This window comes from Dasypus novemcinctus, chromosome 29 (genome assembly GCF_030445035.2).
Source record: "Dasypus novemcinctus isolate mDasNov1 chromosome 29, mDasNov1.1.hap2, whole genome shotgun sequence".
Classification (NCBI taxonomy): domain Eukaryota; kingdom Metazoa; phylum Chordata; class Mammalia; order Cingulata; family Dasypodidae; genus Dasypus; species Dasypus novemcinctus.
In genome coordinates this window covers 21,033,154-21,053,436 of record NC_080701.1, presented here as the reverse complement: position 1 = coordinate 21,053,436, position 20,283 = coordinate 21,033,154, and the positions used below count along the sequence as shown (strand labels likewise).

At 53.5% G+C, this 20,283-nt stretch overlaps 1 protein-coding gene across 7 annotated transcripts in view; it reads left to right on the top strand.

The window, feature by feature from the left end:
* Nucleotides 1-20,283, top strand: part of FGFR1 (fibroblast growth factor receptor 1) — a 52,406-nt gene that overhangs the window by 27,331 nt on the left and 4,792 nt on the right. Inside the window, exons 3-10 of one of the 7 annotated variants that reach the window (XM_058290030.2) lie at nucleotides 8,563-8,829; nucleotides 10,128-10,211; nucleotides 10,936-11,108; nucleotides 12,658-12,781; nucleotides 14,294-14,484; nucleotides 16,555-16,699; nucleotides 18,817-19,020; nucleotides 19,803-19,947. In XM_058290030.2, coding sequence (XP_058146013.1) covers nucleotides 8,563-8,829; nucleotides 10,128-10,211; nucleotides 10,936-11,108; nucleotides 12,658-12,781; nucleotides 14,294-14,484; nucleotides 16,555-16,699; nucleotides 18,817-19,020; nucleotides 19,803-19,947 — 1,333 coding nt within the window. Of the gene's footprint in view, nucleotides 1-8,562; nucleotides 8,830-10,127; nucleotides 10,218-10,935; nucleotides 11,109-12,657; nucleotides 12,782-14,293; nucleotides 14,485-16,554; nucleotides 16,700-18,816; nucleotides 19,021-19,801; nucleotides 19,948-20,283 lie in introns of all 7 variants that reach the window. The other 6 variants (XM_058290029.2, XM_058290028.2, XM_058290027.2 and 3 more) reach the window with 6 other exon arrangements.

Below are 20,283 nucleotides of genomic sequence, written 5' to 3'. Positions count from 1 at the left end.
AGGGGTCCCTTCCCCACTGCCCCGACAGGCTACAACAGCGATGGTGCTGGGTGACCCTGGGACCCTGCGGATCCAGATGGTAGTGCCCGAGGCCCACCCCTCTTTAGTGACTTGGGAGAAGCCTCTCCACCATTTTTCTCATCTTCAAAGGGGAATGCACGTGAATTACCTGAACACAAACAGCGTGCCCTGCCAAGTGTAAGGTGCTCCACCGAAATAGGGCACTGCTGTTAGTCTCAAGTCTGCCGCTGCCTCAATACATAGTCTCCTCCCCCATTTCCTTACCTGCCACAGATAGACAGTCACACCCGCTCTTCTTTAAAGGGTAGCCGCACATGGGCAGGAGCGGACCTTGGTGAGTTCGAAGCACTATGTTATAATGGGGTGAATGTGATACGAGCTGTGGGGCGAGGAAGTTGAGGGCACGAGAGAGGGAGGGTAAGGCCAAACACAACCTCAGAATCCCATGGAAGGAGGTAGGGGACAGGGGTCGTTACGCAGGACAGGTGGGCTGGATGGAGCATTCAGGTCACTTCTTAGAAGTTAAGGACTATAAGGACACAGGACAGAGGCCACCTTTCAAAGTGGTAGAGCTGGAGTCTGGAGGGCCAGGGCCCCGTAGGTTTGAATCCCAGCTCTGCCCCTTACTGTACATGCAGCCTTGCACTAATACAGAACCTCTTTGTGCCTCCGTTTCCCCTCTAAAATAGGGATAATAAAAGTCCCTACCTCAAGTCCCTACCTGTGGTTGTGAGAACTAAATGAAGTTAGGGAGACAATGTGGCTCTGTAGTTGAGTACCGGCTTCCCAAATAAGAGGTCCCGGGTTCAATCCCCCGGCCCCTGTACCTCAGGAAGGAAAAAAAAAGGGCTAAATGAGTTAACATATGCTGCGAGTTGTGCTAGGTATGTGGTAAGCTTTCTCACCCATAAAAAGAAACAATAATAGTTTAAACCTCCTAAGGTCGTTAGGATTAAATGAGATGGTTTGTCTTAAACGCTTTGCACAGTAAATGGGATAGAGTAAGATGCTATAAATACTGGCCATTATTAGTATTGCCATTTATAGAGCTGTTTAAGGATCCCAAGATAATATACGGGAAGGCACGTGGTAAATCGAAAAGTGCTGTGCAAATATGTCATTCCTCTTCGCTGGGTTCATGTTAAGTTGTGGGGTTTGGGGATGGGTAACTTCCAGACCAAATTGGCTGTTGTGGGACCAGGCCTGCTGAAGTGGAATTTCAAAATACATTTTCAGGTATATTTGTCCATGTGGCGTGAATGGCCTGCGGTCATGCCCTGCAGAGACACGCTCCCTGGGGCTTCTTTAGGAGCTCAGTTCTATCCCCTACTTTGCAAGCCAAAATCTTTATTTATTTTATACAATTTTCTACCATGAGCCTTCTGTTGCAAGCAGACCATAAGCTGACCCCTCTCCCACTCCTCACTGTTTCCTACACCCTGCCCCGCCAAGGTTTCAGTCCCAATCTAAATCCTATATTTGGGGAAGCGGACGTGGCTCAACTGATAGAGCGTCCGTCTGCCAAATGGGAGGTCCAGGGTTCGAACCAAGGGCCTCCTGGCCCGTGTGGTGAGCTGGCCCACGCGGATAAAGTACCGTGCCATGCAGGGGTGTCCCCCGCATAGGGGAGCCCCACGTGCCAGGAGTGCACCCAGCCCTGCGTGAAAAAGCACAGCCCGCCCAGGAATGGCACCGCACACACGGAGAGCTGACGCAGCGAGATGATGCATCCAAAAGAGGCACAGATTCCCAGTGCCACCGAGAATGCAAGAGGACACAGAAGAACACACAACAAATAGACACAGAGAGCAGCAATGGGGGGAGGGAAGGGGAGAGAAATAAAATCTTTTTTTAAAAAAATCCTGTATTTGCCCCCCCCCCCAATCCCTGCCATTTTGTCCAACCTCTGCTGTCAGCTCTGCCTGCTCTGACCACTTTCTTTCTAAGTTTTGTAACCTAAGAGTCTGTGCTGGACCGCCTGTACTTGGTTCTCACATTCTTCTCCAGTTGTCTCATTTTGCAATATAAAGTGCTTAGTACTTATCAGGGCGTTACAGAAATCTTATCACTCTGGTTATGGTAAGGCTTCTGTCTTCTGCTCCTTTGTTTGACCCATTTCTCCTTGCACAACTGAGGGATCACCGTCTTCTTGGATTTTGGGGAATTGGGGTCTCATATTCTAAGAATCACAAGACCTGCGTGGGTTTGGGCTTCGTTAAGACGGTTCCCCCACCTGACACGGTGCCCCTGGCTGGCAGAAGACGGGCGTGGAATCGAGAGCGTAGATTCGAGCGATGGGTCCTGGGCAGAACTGCCTGCCGGGAGTTTTCTGGCCAGTCCTGCCATAAGCAAAAGGCCACACCTGTTGGCTTGTTGGGGGCAACCAAGTTGTGGCATTTGGGCGGGGAAAGGGGACGGGAAAGACCTTGAGTAGGGCTTTATGGACATTAATTATGTTCCCACTTGAGAGCAAAACGAGAAAAGCCTCCCCAGCCTCCCCTGCATGCCTCTGTCCTTTCTAGCTGCTAGGATTACTGAAAAGTGTGGGTCTCTGAGCTGCTCTTAGTCCCTCCTGAGGGTCTAGAGGAGCAGGATGGGGGTGGTGAACGAAGCCCTTTTGTGACCTACAGGAGGTTCTAGCTCGTTTGCACAATTTTGCGTCAGGGCGAGAGCTTCTGAGGCCTCCTCTGTCTCTGATCCAGACAGCAAAGCCTTTGTTCTCTCCTCTTTTCTCTTTTTTTAAAAAAAGATTTATTTCTCTCCCCTTCCCCCCCTGTTGCCTGCTCTCTGTGTCCATTCACTGTATGTTCTTCTGCGTCCACCTGCACTATTTGGCAGCACCGGTGCCCCTGCGTGGCACGACACTTCCTGCACATCGCAGCGCTGCGCGTGGGCCAGCTCACCACATGGGTCAGCAGGCCCTGGGGATTGAACCCTGGACCCTCCATATGGTAGGCGGGCGCTCTGGCAGTTGAGCCACGTCCGCTTCCCTCTCGTTTTCTGAATAGTTGTCCACGCCATTGAGGGAAATGAGGTCCAGCCACCCTAATCCTCTGGGAACAGTCAAGTCAAGCCCTAGCCCTAACCTTCCTGCTCCTGGCAGGAATCCTGGGGATTAATAGCAACCGTGTGCTTTCCTTTTTTTTTTTTTTAGATTTATTTTTTATTTATTTCTCTCCCCTTTCCCCCCCCTCCCCCAGTTAGTTGTTTGCTCTCTGTGTGCATTCGCTGTGTGTTCTTCTGTGACCACTTCTGTCCTTATCAGCGGCACTGGGAATCTGCGTTTCTTTTTGTTGCGTCATCTTACTGCATCAGCTCTCTGTGTGTGTGTGGCGCCATTCTTGGGCAGGCTGCACTTTCTTTCACGCTGGGTGGCTCTCCTTATGGGGCACGCTCCTTGCGCGTGGGGCTCCCCTATGTGAGGACACTCCTGCGTGGCACGGCACTCCTTGCGTGCATCAGCACTGCTCATGGGCCAGCTCCACACGGGCCAAGGAGGCCTGGGGTTTGAACCGCGGACCTCCCATGTGGTAGGCGGATGCCCTATTCATTGGGCCAAGTCCGCATCCCATAATGCACTCTTAGCACGTGGTGTTGAGAGTGGTAACAGTAAGGTTGTGATTTGACTTGCTAGGTAGGTCGTCTTCAAGCTAGGTAGGTCATCATGGCATGCAGATACCAAATGCCCAACAGCTTTCATTCTCCACCTCCTCTCTCAGGGCACAAGGTGCATAACGCAGTGTTTCAGTTTGCCACTTCCCTCCCAGCATCCCCATTCTGTGTGTTGAGGATCATCTTTGTACCTGGTTCCAACTAATCAGGTTCTCGGGGAGTTGGAATGTTGGTTTCAAGTGGCCGAGCAATAAACCGGCTTTCTTTCTTTTTATCTTTCAGGGGCATCTTTGTTAACTGCAGCCCAGCAAAGGTGTCAGTTAGCGCTTGTTCTGCTGACACCCTGTAACCAGTATAGCCCTGGTCCATTGATCTAGAGCAGGACGAGCAAGAAGAGATGGCTCAGAGAGTGAAAGGCAAGAGCCTTTCCGATAGACATAAATAGGAGATGCTGGGAAGACCAAAAGAGAATGGAACATAGTGACTTGATTGTTGATGGCCTTGAATCAGCCTGCCTTACCTAGAGCCACGATTTAGGGCAGTGATGCAGACAGCAGGGCCCAGAGAGAAGAAAGTGGCGTTATCCCTGCTTTGTTTTTTTTGTTTGTTTGTTTTTGTAAAGACTTATTTATTTCTCTCCTCTTCCTCCATTGTCTGCTCTCTATCCATTCAGTGTTTGTTCTTCTGTGTCCACTTGCATTATCTGGTGGCACTGGGAAACTGCATCTCTTTTTCATTGTGTCATCTTGCTACATCAGCTCCCCATGTATGTCACCACTCCTGGGTGGGCTGCGCTTTTTTTTTACGCAGGGCGTCTCTCCTTGCAGGGCTCACACCTTGCGCGTGGGGCACCCCTATGCAGGGGACACCCCTGCGTGGCATGGCACTCCTTGCACGCGATAGCACTGCACGTGGACCAGCTCATCACATGGGTCAGGAGTTCCTGGGGATTGAACCCTGGATCCTCCATATGGTAGACGGACGCTCTATCAGTTGAGCCACGTTCGCTTCCCTGTCCCTGCTTTGTAAATGGAGCATCAGACACATCCCAGGTCACTGGTAGCCATGAAAAAAATCCACTATAACCTCAGGGCCCTAGGCTGATTTTTGGTTCCTCTAAAAATTAACCTTTGCCAGATGCTAAATTTAGTTTGGGACCTGTTGAGTATTTTCTATTTCTGACATCATTAGGCACTGTGGTAAAATTATAGGAGGGAATTCTGCTCTGAGCTGCTTGCTGTTTCTTAGCAAGGCATGCACACTTGACAGCAGCATACCCAAATGTCCATCAGCTGATGAAAGGAAAAACAGAGTGTGACCACACAATGAAATATTTATTTGGCAAAAAAATAGATGAAGTACTGCTATGTGCTACAATGTGGATGAACCTTGAAAACATTATGCTGGGTGAAAGAAGCCAGTCACAAAAGGCCATATATTGTATAGCTCCATTTAAATGAAATGTCCAGAAAAAGCAAATCTGTAGATTCAAGAAAGTAGATGAGTGGTTTGCCAGGCGCTAGAGGTGATTGGGGGATTAGGGGGTAAAGGCTAAAAGGTCCAAGGTTTCTCCTCGGGGTGATGAAATGTTATAAATTTAGATTGTGGGAAGTGGATGTGATTCAAGTGATAGAGCTTCCACCTACCATGTGGGAGGACCTGGGTTTGATCCCTGGGGCCTCCTGGTGAAAAAGAAGAGAAAGCGTGGCCCATGTGGCAAGCCAGTGCCAGTGCAAGTGCCTGCGTGGTGAGCCAGTGCCCTGTGCAAGTGAGTCACGCAACAAGATGATGATGCATCGAAAGAGAGACAAGGGGGAGAGTCAAGGTGAAGTGCACCAGAAACCAGGAACTGAGGTGTTGCAATTGACAGGGAACCTCTCTCCATATCAGAGGTCCCCAGGATAAATCCCAGTGAATCCTAGAGGAGAGAAAATGAGAAGAGAAGACAACACAGACAGCAAAAACAGCAGGACGGGAGAAGGGGAAGGGGGAAAACAAAAATCCTTAAAAACAAACAAAAAAAAAGTTTGGATTGTGGTGATGTTTGCACAACTCTGAATATTCCTAAAAACCGTTGAATTATACATGTTAAAAGGGTGAATTTAGAGTATGATGTGAATTATATTACAAAAAAAGATGTTAAAAAAACAAAGATGGCACGTAATTGTAGATTTGTGTACTTTAGACAGTAAACTCTTTTACAGAAACTTAGGGTGGAAGCCCTGGTGTAAACAGAGGACCTCCTGGGCGTGTTGTGGGGTTTTGAGTAGTTAGGGAAGGAGGCCTCTGTCGAGATGGCTTGAGCAGAAATACACTTTGGTTGTACAGGGTCTGGGGAGGGGCGGGCGGCACAGGCAGCGAGGAGAGCAGCGCGGCAGGAGGGAGGTGGTGGGTGGCGAGGGCGGGAAGGGGCTGTGGAGAGCCTGGACTGCCAAGCGGGGATGTGGATTTTCTCTTCCCCAAGGGAGAGGGGCACCACGGATGGGGTGCGCAGGTGGAGTTTCAACTCAGGGTAGGGAGGCCATCCCAAGGCGATGCTGGGAGGGGAGGAAGCAAACCTGAGACACGTTCGGAAGTGACCTGGGGTCTAAACGGTTGTGTTGGAAGGAAAGCAAGCTTGATCTTGTGCTTTTTATAGGTCATTTAGAAGAGTTATGTTTGCACATTCCGGTTGGGGTGGGCGGGCACTTATGGTTCCAGGTTACAATCAGCCAAAGAGCGGCTCGGCAGGGTCCGTCGCCTTTGCTGTCTTCTTTGGGGGAATTGGCTGAGTGTTCTCCTTTGCTACTTCTTTGTCTTTGTTACCTACTCGTTGTCTCCGGGACTTGTCTAAATAAGGTGTGTGATGCCAGAGGCTGAGAACTTGAGCTTACCGTTTGACCAGTGGTTGGTACAGATCACGAGCTGCAAAACATTTAATCAGTGAGGTCACTTGAGGGAAATGAGATTCGATCGATGGGTCTTGTCTGTCCTTAAGGGTTGTGTCTGAACTGCTTTTCTTCTCCCTTCACTGGACAAAACCACAGACTATTAAAAATGGAAAGAATAACTTTTTAAAGACCCACGAAAGCTTATTTTTAATCAGTTGTGAGGCCTGCCACCTGGGTGGGTTCCCCTTGCCTGGATTCAGAAAAACAAACGTGGCTAACCTAGAGGTTTCCAAGCACGTTTAAAGCAGCACCCCGCTCTGCGATGATCTGGTACTTAAGACGGAGCCTTGGGTCGAAGCTGCCGAGGCCGGCAGACTTGGCAGGCAGCGGCACCTGCTTCTCACAGCCCCCTAAGACCCTCTGAAGACAGCAGCTGTTGGTCCCAGGTGCTCGGGATGCCCGTTTTGTTTGTTTTGTATTTGTGAGGTTTCTAGCTGAAATCTGTCCAGCCCTTCAGAAAGACATTGATGGAAATGAGACTGATGGAGGAGAAAAGGGAGTTTAGAGAGGAAGACAGTGACTGGACTTGTGATGATGCACATGTCATTTATGAGCAGGTCTTGTGCCAGGCATCGCACTGAGTGCTGGGAACCTGGGGTCAGTGTGTCACGTCCCCACCCTCTGAACTCAGTCGAAAAGAGGACTGTCTTTCAGTTTGGGGTGGCGTCTAACCAAGACTGGAAGTCAAACAAGGCTTCCAGGAGGAAGCCAGACTGAGAACTGGAGAGAGAGTGGAGGTAGCCAGGTGAAGAAAGCACGGGTCCTGCAGGTGGCTGGAGCCGCCGTGAGCCAGAGCAGAGCCTGAGTGAGAGCATGCCGTGTTTCAGGCCAGGTGCAGCGCGGCCTCTTTAGTAGTTCCCCTGAGAGCCTCTTCCAGTGAACCGGGGGTGAGACATAAGCCCTCTTCTAAGCAGTGAAGACAAAAGTCCACGTGGTAGATGTGTGGGGCACTGAGTTCATTGTTGGGCAGGAGATGGACAACTAGCAGAAGGTACCAGGAGCACGTTTGAACGTCCTGGAAGGACATGGAAACGGGCGCCCCGATCCCCCTCTGGCAGGGGGCGTTCAGGAGACGCGGGGCAGCCGGGAAGGGCCGGCTCACAGTGTGCCCAGGTTCCGGCCTTCCCATTAGTGCGCGCGGAGTCGCTGGTGGGGGAGAGGAGCATAGGCTGTGGGCGGGAGCTCCAGGGAGCGCTGCTGGGAGGTGGCGGCCAGGGGACTTGGAGTAGGTGTGTGTGTCCGCGTGCTGGGGGGGGAGGTGCGAGGAAGGGGGGGCAGGCGGCGGCCAAGGAGAAAGGAGCTTTGTGTGGACAGCCTGCGCGGCCAGAGCGAGTGCGGGCTTGGTGGCAGCTGCAGGCCTCCGTTCCTAATATAGGCAAAACCTCTGAATCCTCCGGCCCGACACCTGTTAGCCGCGGGGTCCCCCGAGCTGACCTCTGCCGGGCCGTCTCCCCCTCCTAGACACGTGACCCGTCAGGGGGCCAGACCCCACCCTCGCGAAATCCCTTGACCCAAGGACCACTGGTTGCCAAGTCACCTCCCGTCAACGTGGACGGGGCCACGGGCCTTTTGGGGACGGTCAGCCCTTGTCCAAGTGACAGGAGGACAGGGGGTGCTCCTCTGGCGAAGAACCCGTGTGGGCACGGAGCCGCTCCGGACGCCACGGAGCGCTGGGGAGGGCCCCCCAGGATGGAGGGAAGCGGAGTGTGAACGCTTAATGCTGCTGCAGCTGCTTCCTAACTCGCCTCTTTCTCCCTTGACCTCTGGAGGGCTGGGGTGGAGAAGAAGAGAGAGGGGCTCCCGGGAGCCGCCGGTTCCCCGCCCACTCCCCTTCCGGCTCCCCCCTCCCCAGCCCTGGAGCCTCCGGGCGGTGGTCCCCGGGTGCGGGTGCTGCAGCTCGGTGGCCAGCGTGATGCCCTTTGTCTCTCCTCTCCTGCCCTCGCCCTGTCTTCCTTGCCCGCCTCTGGCTCCTCTCCCCGGCCCCCGTGGGTGGCTGCAGCCCGGCCCTGGGGAGCCCCTGTGGACGTGGAGCCCTTCCTGGCCCACCCTGGTGACCTGCTGCAGCTTCGCTGTCGGCTGCGGGACGATGTGCAGAGCATCAACTGGCTGCGGGACGGGGTGCAGCTGGTGGAAAGCAACCGTACCCGCATCACGGGGGAGGAGGTGGAGGTGCGGGACTCCGTGCCCGCCGACTCCGGCCTCTACGCTTGCGTGACCAGCAGTCCCTCGGGCAGCGACACCACCTACTTCTCCGTCAATGTCTCAGGTTGGTAGCAGGGCTCTGCCCTCGCCCCCCCACCCCGCCATCCCTCTCTGCCGGTTGCAGGGGGGGGGGGGCCTCCTCCCCTTCCATGACCTGCCCCCACTCTGCTTTGGAAACTGCTGCCCACTAACACCGCTCCCTGCCCGCCGCGTAGCTTAGCTCCAGAGGGGCAACCGGGTGGGGTGGACCCCATGGCCAGAGGCTTCCACCGTCTACCTCGGAGGGGACGGCGGGTGCTTGTGGGACTGTAAGGCATTGGTGGTTTCTCCACCACCGCTAGCACCCACTTCTGGGGTGCTCCGTGGGGCGCGGCCCGCTCCCATCCGGTCATTCCCTTGCCGTTGGGACTTGGTGCTTAGCATGAGTGGTCAGAGGCCTGGGGCACGTGGCGGCCTCTCTACCGCGATGGGGGTACATAGCTACAGTCTTTATGGGGAGCAGCTGTCCTCCAGCCTCCGGAGCTGTGTCGCGTTAGCCAGGGAACCCTGGCGCTCTGTGGCTTTGGGAATCTGCCGCTCATTAGGTACGGGAGGTAGACTTTCACAAAACCTAGGATTAAGGCAAGTTTTGAAATTTTCCCTAAGCCATTTGGGCATCTCAGGGGCACGGGCTTGGCACCTCTCCTTTCGGGCATCATTTAGAACCTGCCCCTAACTTAGAGACATGCCTCGTCTATCTCCCTTCTGACCCTCAAACACCAGGAAGGTCTAGAAAAAGAGCCAGCGCGAACCCCAATTGGTGACCACAATGTATTCCCTATCAGAAGGGGTGGATATTTGTCGGGAAGAGGTGTTGGCAGCTGGCTGTGTTGTGGGCTCCCCGTCTGCTGGTAAAGAAGGGCAGTTCCCAAGCCTTAGCAGACACATGTTAGAAAAGGTCTGACTAGGTTGGTTAGTCCATAGCTTTGGAAATAGCTTTTGGCCACGGTGCCCCTAGATCTGCCTGGGTTGCCCAAGGACTGGCAGTTCAAAGAAGGACCCAGATTCCCTGGCTGCTAGTTCTGAGCCCTGAACATCCAGGGGGGACCATGAGTTGGGAGAGAGGCTCCAATCCAGGGTGAACTTAAAGAGAAACGGCTGACGCTGATGGAGCCACCAGTGTAAAGGCTTCTGGGCAGAGAGGGGGCAAGCGCAGGAAAATGCAATTCTTAGTTGCTGGTCCATTGAGAGACAGTAACTAAGGGGAAAATGGTACTGGGAGTAAAGGGGGGGACGTCTGTGTTCCTTCCTAACTGGACTGGCCTTGGTGGGGTGGTTGTCAGACAGATGGAAATCTAGAGCACCCCCTTCTCCTTCCAATAGATGCGCTCCCCTCCTCGGAGGATGACGACGACGACGATGACTCCTCTTCAGAGGAGAAAGAGACAGATAACACCAAACCAAACCGTATGCGTGAGACACTGTTTCCTACCTTACTGCCCGCCCTCGGGGTCTGCGAGTTGGGTTTGGGAGGGAAGGGGGAGGCTTGGACATTCCTTTGGAGAAAGCAGCCAGGGCTGCTGTGATGCCTGTGAATGTTCAGAGCTGGGCACGGTTCACAGTGGTCAGGCAGGTGGGCAGGGCACAGTTCACAGGTGTCATGTCGGGCAGGTGGGCAGGGCACGGTTCACAGGTGTTATGTCAGGCAGGTGGGCGGGGCACAGTTCACAGGTGTTTTGTTGGGCAGGTGGGCGGGGCACGGTTCACAGGTGCCATGTTGGGCAGGTGGGCGGGGCATGGTTCACAGGTGTCATGTCGGACAGATGGGCAGGGTGTGGTTCACAGGTGTTATGTCAGGCAGGTGGGCGGGGCACAGTTCACAGGTGTTATGTCAGGCAGGTGGGCGGGGCACAGTTCACAGGTGTTATGTCAGGCAGGTGGGCGGGGCACAGTTCACAGGTGTTTTGTTGGGCAGGTGGGCGTGGCACGGTTCACAGGTGCCATGTTGGGCAGGTGGGTGGGGCATGGTTCACAGGTGTCATGTCGGACAGATGGGCAGGGCGTGGTTCACAGGTGTTGGGCAGGTGGGCAGGGCGTGGTTTACAGGTATCAGGCAGGTGGGTGGAGTACCTCCTGGCTCCTGGGCCTGAGCAGCCTCCCCTGCCTGTCTCTCTCGGCTTTCCCCGGGCAGCCGTGGCTCCATACTGGACTTCCCCAGAAAAGATGGAAAAGAAATTGCATGCAGTGCCAGCTGCCAAGACAGTGAAGTTCAAATGCCCTTCCAGTGGAACCCCTAACCCCACGCTGCGCTGGTTGAAAAATGGCAAAGAATTCAAACCTGACCACAGGATTGGAGGCTACAAGGTATGTGTGTGTGTATAGATAGATAAATGAAAGTTAGAATGAAATAGAGAAGCTGAGTTAGAAAATCCTTATGTTCCTTTCATTGGGTTAAACAGTTTTCTGACTATAAAAGTAATGCGCTAAAAATTTAAATACAATAAAGTACAAATGAAGTCAAAAATCGTTTTACTCTCCCTCCAGAAAATTAAGTAAAAAACTTAAAAATGAACCCTTTGACTTTTTGTTATGTATATGGCTTTTACATAGTTTACTGTATTGCATATATAATTTATTTTTTTTATCATGTTAACATTGTGAGTCTTTTGCTGTGTGTTTGAAAAACTTTTTATGGCTGTATAAGATTCTATTATGAAAATATCCCACAACTTAGTGATTTTGTTATGTTAGGTTATTTTTCAGTTTTTCACTATTATAAATAATGTTGCCGTACAGTCTTTATCAGCATGTAAGAATCTTTTTCCTTCAGGCAGATTGCCAGAAGTGAATTGATTAGGTCAAAGGGTGTGAGCATTTTTTAAGCCCTTGATGCATATTGTCCTATGATTTTTTTGAGAGGGCAAATTGATTGACCCTCCCATAGCAAGTATGAGAATGACAAGTTCACTATTCCCTTGTTAACAGATTTGATAGCTGAAAGTATCTCATTACCCTTTTGTGCATTATTTTGCTTATTAATGAAGCTAGAATTTTCATATTCTAATAAGGCATCATCATTTCCTGTTGTGTAAAATATTCATGTCCATTGCTCTTTTTTTTTTTTGTAGGAAGAATGTCATCATTATAATCCCTTCTTTAGAGTCTCTGATTATCCTTGTATTCTCTGTTTCTCTCATCTCACCTAGCTCCTCTCTTTTTTTTTTTAAGATTTATTTGTATTATTTATTTCTCTCCCCTTCCCCTTTTCTTAATATGCTTGTGCAAGAAAAGCAGAGGGAATCAGGAAAAACAGGGAAACATTTCAAATTAATTCACCAAACGCTGTATGATGGCGCTCTGCCATGGAGGGCACCAGACAGCCTTCCTGCTTGGAAAGAATTCCCCGTCTAATCGGAGGGCATATATGAGCAACCCCCCTAAAAAGCAGCCTGTGGGCACTTACCAGGTACAGATAGGCTGCGACAGGTGCAGAGGGAAGGGCGCGGACTATTCCGACCAGCGGCGGGGCTGGAGAGGATGGTTTTAGAAATGAGGCCTCAGTGTGGACGGGTTCAGACCCTTCGCAGGAGGGCCGTGTTGGGCACAGTCATGGCAGGGGCAGAGAGACAGAGCTGGCAGAGTTCCTCCTGGTGCATTTGGGAGAGCCTGCAAAGGGCATGGGGTATCTGGACCATGGAGGGCCTTGAATGCCACGGTGGCGACTTCCAGAATTCTTTGCCTAACGTGTCCTCCTGGACTGTAACTAGGTTACATGTGGCACACTGGGCGCCCTGTTTGACTGTCCTATGAACCCGGGGGCCGTGTGCTGCTCTGCTGTGGTTCGGGGCCTCCGACAGTGCCTTTGTCCTGCCTCCAGACCCTCAGTGGACCCCCCTGGCACCTTTGCCCCCAGGTCCGTTATGCCACCTGGAGCATCATCATGGACTCCGTGGTGCCCTCAGATAAAGGCAACTACACCTGCATCGTGGAGAACGAGTATGGCAGCATTAACCACACCTACCAGCTGGATGTTGTGGGTAAGAACGCGAAGGTGATGGCCCCAGTGCACTTAGAGGAAGGCGCAGGGCGCTGAGCCAACAGGGATGGAGCAGCAGGACCGTGGTTGGCACTTCCTAGCCTTGTCACCTTGAGTGGGTCACGTCCCCTTTTTGAGCTTCACTCTTCTCATCTGAAAAATGAGATCAGATGGTAATTTGTCTGAAAGCAATTCTTACACGGTAAAATGGAGGGCACTGGTGATATTCTCTCCTGAAAGAGGCGAATGGAGCAGCCACGTTAAATTTAGCAGAGTAGAGGCTATTGCTTCTAATGCCAGCAGCATGCTGGGCTCTTTAAGTACCTCTCCTGCAATTCTCGTGGCACCCTGCGAAGTCGCCACTGTACCCCAGCTGAACAGAAGAGTAAACCGAGGCTGTGACGGTGGCCGTTCATGTAGAATCCCAGGTCTGTGCTGACTACCAGGCAAATAGGAGGAAGGTCATGCCTCTGAACTCGGGTACTGCAGCCTGCTCCTTCTAGGTTCTGCGTCGCATTCTCTGGCGATTTTAAGGTCATGGCTTTCACAACTAGCATTCTCTCTTGGTTTTTTCCTCAACTACAAAATATTTAACCATATTTATTCAATTAAAGCTATTTCCAGTTTTTTCCCTAACTGCTGCACAAAAGAGTCTCCACTGGAACAGACGGAGGTACACTGCCCTTGCGTAATTTCAGTGCTCAGTCTGGAGTGAGTTGCCATAGTAGCTCAAGAAGGTCGTTTTAATTATTTTTATTTTTTAGTTTTTTATTTGAGATGCTGTGCATTTACAAAACAATCGTACTCTACGGGATTCCCACCACCAACCCTTCCGCTGTTGTGACATGTTTGTGACAGCTGAAAGAACACCATAATATTCCCGCTCTCTGTAGCCCAAAGCCTGGACTTGGTGTATTTCGCCCCATGCCCTCCTGTTGTTAGCACTGTGTATTAGTACCGTGCGCTTGCTCTGGTTCACGAGAGAACGTGCGCGTTTGTTCCGCTCAGCACCGTCGGTCCTCCGCCACGGGGTTCACTGTGTCCCAGGGCTCCTGCCTTGTGCAGTCCTGTCTTGGCTCTGATGGGATCTAAAAACAAGATCCTAGTCCAGGAGGCCTGGGGCAGGCTCGGAGATTCTGCCTTTCTAACAAGCTCCCCGGTGTGGCGGAGACTTTGGCGAGCGAGAGTCAAAGTGACCCCCGGGCTGTGCCAGGGTCTGCAGTGGGACTGATCACGGGAGTCTCGAGACGGGCCAGAGGCGCGTCTTCCTCCTGTAAACAGATGCCTCGCCTCCGGCAGGGGCATCCTGACAGCTCAGGGCCGGAGGAGGGGGTGCAGTGGGGAGATCTGTCCCTTCTCCGGGCTCAGGTTTGGAGGACAGGGGCTCAGCAGAGGCACTGGGCAGTGCACCACCCACCCCTGGGAAGGCAGAGGGGGGCGCCCCGGCGTGGAGTCCAGTCGGGGCCAGGCCACAGCAGGGTCCGATGGGCCTCTCCTCTCCCTTCGTCCGCAGAGCGGTCCCCTCACCGGCCCATCCTGCAGGCGGGGTTGCCCGCCAACAAGACGGTGGCCCTGGGCAGCAACGTGGAGTTCATGTGTAAGGTGTACAGTGACCCGCAGCCCCACATCCAGTGGCTGAAGCACATCGAGGTGAACGGGAGTAAGATTGGGCCGGACAACCTGCCTTATGTCCAGATCTTGAAGGTAATCTTCGCCCCAGGCTCCGGGGGACCAGTGCTGGGAAGGAGACCAGGATCTCCTGGGGACTCACGTTCCAGTGCTCAGTGCCCAGGACTGGGACTCCTCCCTCACCCTTGGGCCCAGGCTCCATCTTAATAGGGATCTAGCCCTAGGGGCAGAGGTCACAGAGTGGAGGTCAGATGGCAGCAGAGGGGTGGGGACGTCAGTGGGCAGTGCTGGTTTCTGAGGACCTTTGCTTGGGCTTTTGAGTAGCTCCTCAAGGAAGGCATTGGGCTCTAGCTTTATTGCCCACAACCGTGGCCTTTTTTCCAGCAAGCTTCTCCCACTTGCTGCCTTGTTCCCGAGTTAGGTTCTTTTCAGCAAGTGGGGCAAATGATAAGGGCATGGCGACGGAGAGTTGGAAAGGCCAATCCACCTATAAATTCTAAGCAGTGTCAGGAGTAATGGCATTCTCTTCCTTTTTCCTCTTACTCCCAGACTTTTATTGTCCCTGAATGCTCCATTAATCTAGGGGAGGTAATTGTCTAAATCTCCAGTGGATCTTGCAACAGGAAGTACCCAGAAGCAGAGAAAGTTGTTTTATCTCCTTGCCACTGAGTTAGGCCTCGGCTTCCCCGCCTGGCTGTCCCAAAGATTTACTGGCTGTCCCTTCTCTTCGCTACTAGTGTTGAAACTGCTCTGTAGAAAATGGAGCCGTGACCTTGGACCACGACCACTGCCTTCATTTGCAATCCCTGCCCTAGTCCTGGAGGAGTGGGCGTAACACACAAATAGAGCATTAGAGTTGGGGTAGTGGTTGTTTGTTTGTTTTCAGTCAAATACTTCGGACTTTTGAAGCCAAATTTTGTCCCCCTACCAAAAAAAAAAAAAAATGATCGTTTAACGTCTCCCTTGCCTGCTTAAAATTTACCTGGGAGCAAAGTATGGCCACACCTCAGCGTGTGCCGGATTGACTGGTGTGTCGTTGGTTTGTTCCAGCATTCGGGGATTTATAGCTCGGATGCGGAGGCGCTGACCCTGTTCAATGTGACAGAGGCCCAGAGCGGGGAATATGTGTGTAAGGTTTCCAATTATATTGGTGAAGCTAACCAGTCTGCGTGGCTCACTGTCACCAGACCTGTGGCGACAGGTAATGGGGAGACGGACGGGGCCCTGTGCTGGGAGTTTGATTTAGGCCAGCGCCGAACTCTCCCTGTTACCCTACTGCATTTCTAGTGCCTGGAGCCATGGAAAAATACCTGGCCTGGGGGGCTGCTTTGGTTTGGTTCAGTGTTGGTTTCTACTGGTCCCCACCCCGTGCCTTACGTGTGTTCCTTGGCTGTGTGTGCGTGTGTGTATACTGACGAGGACACAGTCCGGCTGCACTATGATGCTGTAGAGCAGGGGTTCTTAACCTCTTCTGTTCCACGGACTCCTTCGAAACCATGGACCTCTTACTAAGTCCACACTGTACCGTGTATTATTTAATAAATATGTCACACCCGCGCCCACACGACCCCACAAGAAGAATGTTCGTTTGAATTTCACTTCAAGCTCACGGACCCCTTGTTAAGAACCCTGGCTTTAGAGGGAGGGTTTGAATGGTGGATAGGAGAAGGGACCGGGTGTTCCCTTGCCAACCAGCATCCCAGGCCGTGAGTGTGAGAGAGAGTGTGTGTGTGTGTGTGTGTGTGTGAGTTTAAGAGCGAGCACGCTGCCCCCTTCCATCCCTCCTGTGTGCACCCTCTCGATCTGAAACCAAACAGCCCCCCACCCGCCAGGCCCCATTTCTCCATGCTGCCCACTGCCCGCATGCTCGGCTGGGCCAGGGGCTGCCAGCGTCCGGTGAAGGGTCATAACCAGCCATCGCCTTCTCAGGTCTGCCCGAGTTCCGTCCTCAGGGTCGCGCTCTCTTCCTCTAACAGGTCTCGCTGCCTGGTGGTTTTTTTTTGTGTGTTGTTTTTGCAAAGGAGACGCTGGGGAGCATTCCTTCCTCTGATTTCCCCCTCCTCGTCTTTCCCCCTCCCTCTTGCGGTACCCCTCAGCGGGCTCGTGCCCTGGACGTGTCCATTTTGCTCCTGTCGTCTCTCCTAGACTGCCGGAGTGAACACCACCGACAAGGAGATGGAAGTGCTCCACCTCCGGAACGTCTCCTTTGAGGACGCAGGGGAGTACACGTGCTTGGCGGGTAACTCCATCGGACTCTCCCATCACTCTGCATGGCTGACCGTTCTGGAAGGTATACACTGGGCTTCTCCTCTCGGTGTCCTGCCCTCGCCACGGGCACGGGGAGAGCGTGTGTTGCAGGGCTGGGAGAGACGCGGAGCCGGGAGCGGTAGAGGTAGAGGAACGTGCTCCACGGGCCAGTGAGCACCTGCCCTGTGCCCCGTCCTGCTCTGGGATTTTTTCCAGCCTGGAGGCTTGAATCCTCTCGGCTAACTTAGTTTTGCAGGAACCCGGAGGCCTCCATCCATCCGTATCCCTGCATCTAGCTCTCCTCTTGGCCAGGGCAATGCATGCCTGGGATATGGATTGAACCTGCAGCTGGGCTGTCCTCTGGGGCAGGCTTCTTCCACCCTGGGGCCCCGCAGCCTCCCCCCATCTATTTGGAGAGTCTCAGAAAAGGCCACGCTCCTCTTCTAACTGAACATGGGCGCTCAGCAAGCAACAGCCCTAGCCCACCTTTCCGAGCTGCTGTGCTCTGGTTTGGAGGAGGAGAGGTTCTCTCACCTAGTCAACTGAACGCAGGCTGCTTTAGTAACTCGTGTCTCGGGCAGCTGCAGAGGGTTGACACCGCCTGCCCTGCGTGTCCTCTTCAGACAGCTAGAGGGGAGGTCTGCATGTGGGGCCGGGAGGAAGGAGCCTGCGGCCTGCTGCGTGGTGGGCTGGCGCGCGCAGGCTGGCGCTGGCTGCCACGCCTCTGAGTGTCCTGCATGCGGGTCTCACGTGGTCCTGTTGGTGCTCTGGCACCGCCCTCTCTCCTCTTCTGTCTCTCTCCCTCCGCCCTGCCCGCCTGGAAGGGTCTGCTAATGCCCCTGCTAAAGGCCGAGAAGAGTTCTGTTTTTTACCATCGTCGCCGTCCTTGTCCCGTTTGTGCTCCCCATGTGTTCCCCATCTGTTGTCTTTGTTTCTCAACCTTGGGAAAAGGGGGAAAAAAAACAGAAATGCTTCTCCCAGTTATCAGCTCTGCTGTCTGCTTGTCAGGCTTTGGGGACTGATATTCCGTGCTCACACTGGGGGCGCGGAGTGGGGGGCCATACCTTGTGCAGCTCTGGGAAGGTTCCTGGGGATGCCCGCCTGCGTGCTAGCTGGAGTGTTTTAAAGGGAAGGGCTGCCGGGGAGATCTGTGCAAATAGAGGGGGGCACGGGTGTTCCAAGAAGCCAGCCACTGAAGTGTGCTGGAGACACAACCTCTCCCAGCCATCTCAGGTTGAAGGCAAAGATGGGTTGAACCCGGGCTGGCTTCTGGTGGGAACGGGGGGAATGCTAAATGGAAGGTGGGAGAAGAGAAGAAAACAAACACCCCCACCTTTCCCTCTTAAGTTCTAGGAATTAAGACCTTCACCTCCATTAAACTCTCAAATTAAGGAGTTAGGGCTTGTGAGCAGAGTTGTTTTTTGAAAAACGGCAGAAAAGTTGATTTTTCCATCTAGAGCAGTCCAAACGTACTTGGAAAAGAACTTCTGCCTGTGGTTTTGGATAGGTGTAAATATTTACCCATCTGATCTGACACAGGTGCGGGCTGGAAGGTGGGATATATATACTCGGCACACAGACTCTTTTCCCCCCTACCTTATTTGCCCTTTTTCAGTGGGTGCCACTGTTTGCCAGGCACAGTGGCATGCACAAGTCACAGGCCCCATCCCTGACCGCAAAGACTCATGGCCTATCAGCCACAGAATCCTCCTAAACAGCCAGAGCCTATCCCTCGTGCTCGGTGTCCCCAGTGCTGAGGCTAGGCACATAAGGGACATATTTTCCATGGGCAGACTGAGAAAAGCGTCCAGAAAGAGTGACATCTCGCCTCTCTCTTGCAGGGTACCTGGCACCCACCTGGCCCAGGGAGTCCACCTGAGCAAGGAGGGCTCCTTGGTTGATGAGGACGGGACTCGGGTAGTACAGAGGGTGCTAATCGTCCCCTTGTTGGGCTCGAGTTAGGATAAGAAAGCCTCCGTGAGCACAGGCTGTCCTGTCCTCTAGGTGCCAGAATCCCACTCGCAGCCAGGGCCCGGCTTAAGGGGCTGCCCTGAAACTTCCCGGGGGGTAGGAAATGGGTGGCGTTTTTCCCAGGGAGCTGGGAGCCTGGTCGGCTGGGCTCCCCGAGAGCCTGCTAACCCCCTGTTCACGCTGACTCAGCCCTGGAAGAGAGACCGGCCGTGATGGCCTCGCCGCTGTACCTGGAGATCATCATCTACTGCACGGGGGCGTTCCTCATCTCCTGCATGGTGGGCTCCGTCATCATCTACAAGATGAAGAGCGGCACCAAGAAGAGTGACTTCCACAGCCAGATGGCCGTGCACAAGCTGGCCAAGAGCATCCCTCTGCGCAGACAGGTAACAGAAAGTAGATGGGGGATTTGCACGCTCTGCGCCCCCCCTTTTCCCTGTGCCTCCAGGGGCTTCTCCAGCGACCCTCCACCGCCCTGCCCTCTGCGCTGCCCCGAACTTACTGCTTCGGGGTTGGCTTTCTGGCTTCTGGGCCTGGGTCAGCGGAGATTCCTCAACTAAGTACTCCAGAGTCAGGCTCTAGCCCCCCACGCGGCAGCTGCAGGTCCCCAGGTCACCTGGCACAGAAAGTCATTAAGTACATGACTAATACCTGAACCGTCTCTGAGGGCCCGTTGGAGGTCCAGGTGCAGAGGAGGGGACTGGAGTTGGGTCCCAAGATGCCCTCTTAGGTGGGCGCACTCTCCCCGCATCCAAGGAAGTGGTACAGAGCTGAGGGCTTGTGAAAGGCGAGCACCGCTAACTCTGGGAGGTGCTTTGAACATAGGGAACCCATCACCCGAGTCGGGGTATTTGCAAAGCATCAGCACGAGAATAGAGCCGCTCATTGGATTGCTAAATTTATAAAATGTCAGGCTGGAAAGAGGTCCTCGCATCATTTGGTCTGCTCATTTGAAGGTGAGTAAACCGAGGCCCTGAAGGGCAGAAATAAGTGAGTCCCGGAGCTCAGTCTTCTGACCTCCCGTGGTCTTTCTGCCACCCTGTGAGGGAAGGAAGAGCCGACAGGCAGAAACGCGCCTTTGCCGTTGGTGAGAAGCCCAGGCGAGGAGCAGGGAAGGCTCTGCGGCCGCTCGCCCCCGCTCCCTGCTAGACGGGTGACCCCACTCTCCCTGTAGGTGTCGGCTGACTCCAGTGCGTCCATGAACTCAGGGGTCCTGCTGGTGCGGCCCTCACGTCTCTCTTCGAGCGGAACCCCCATGCTCGCTGGGGTCTCTGAATACGAGCTTCCCGAAGACCCGCGCTGGGAGCTGCCCCGGGACAGGTAACATCCTGACTCCCAGCGTCCGAGAGGGTCCCTTGGTGGTGGTCCCAGCTGTGCGGGTTGAGGGCGGGAGGCCTTCTGGGGAGGGAAGGGGCACCAGGTGTCTCCAGAAATGATTGTTTCCCCTTTTTTTTTTTTTAAAGATTTATTCCCCCCCCACCCCCCATTGTCTGCTCTCTGTGTCCATTCTCTGTGTCCATTCCCTGTGTGTTCTTCTGTGCCTGCTTCTATTCTGGTCAGCGGCACTGGAAATTTGTTGTCTCTTTTTGTTGCGTCATCTTGCTGTGTCAGCTCTCTGTGTGTGCGGCACCGTTCCTGGGCAGGCTGAACTTTCTC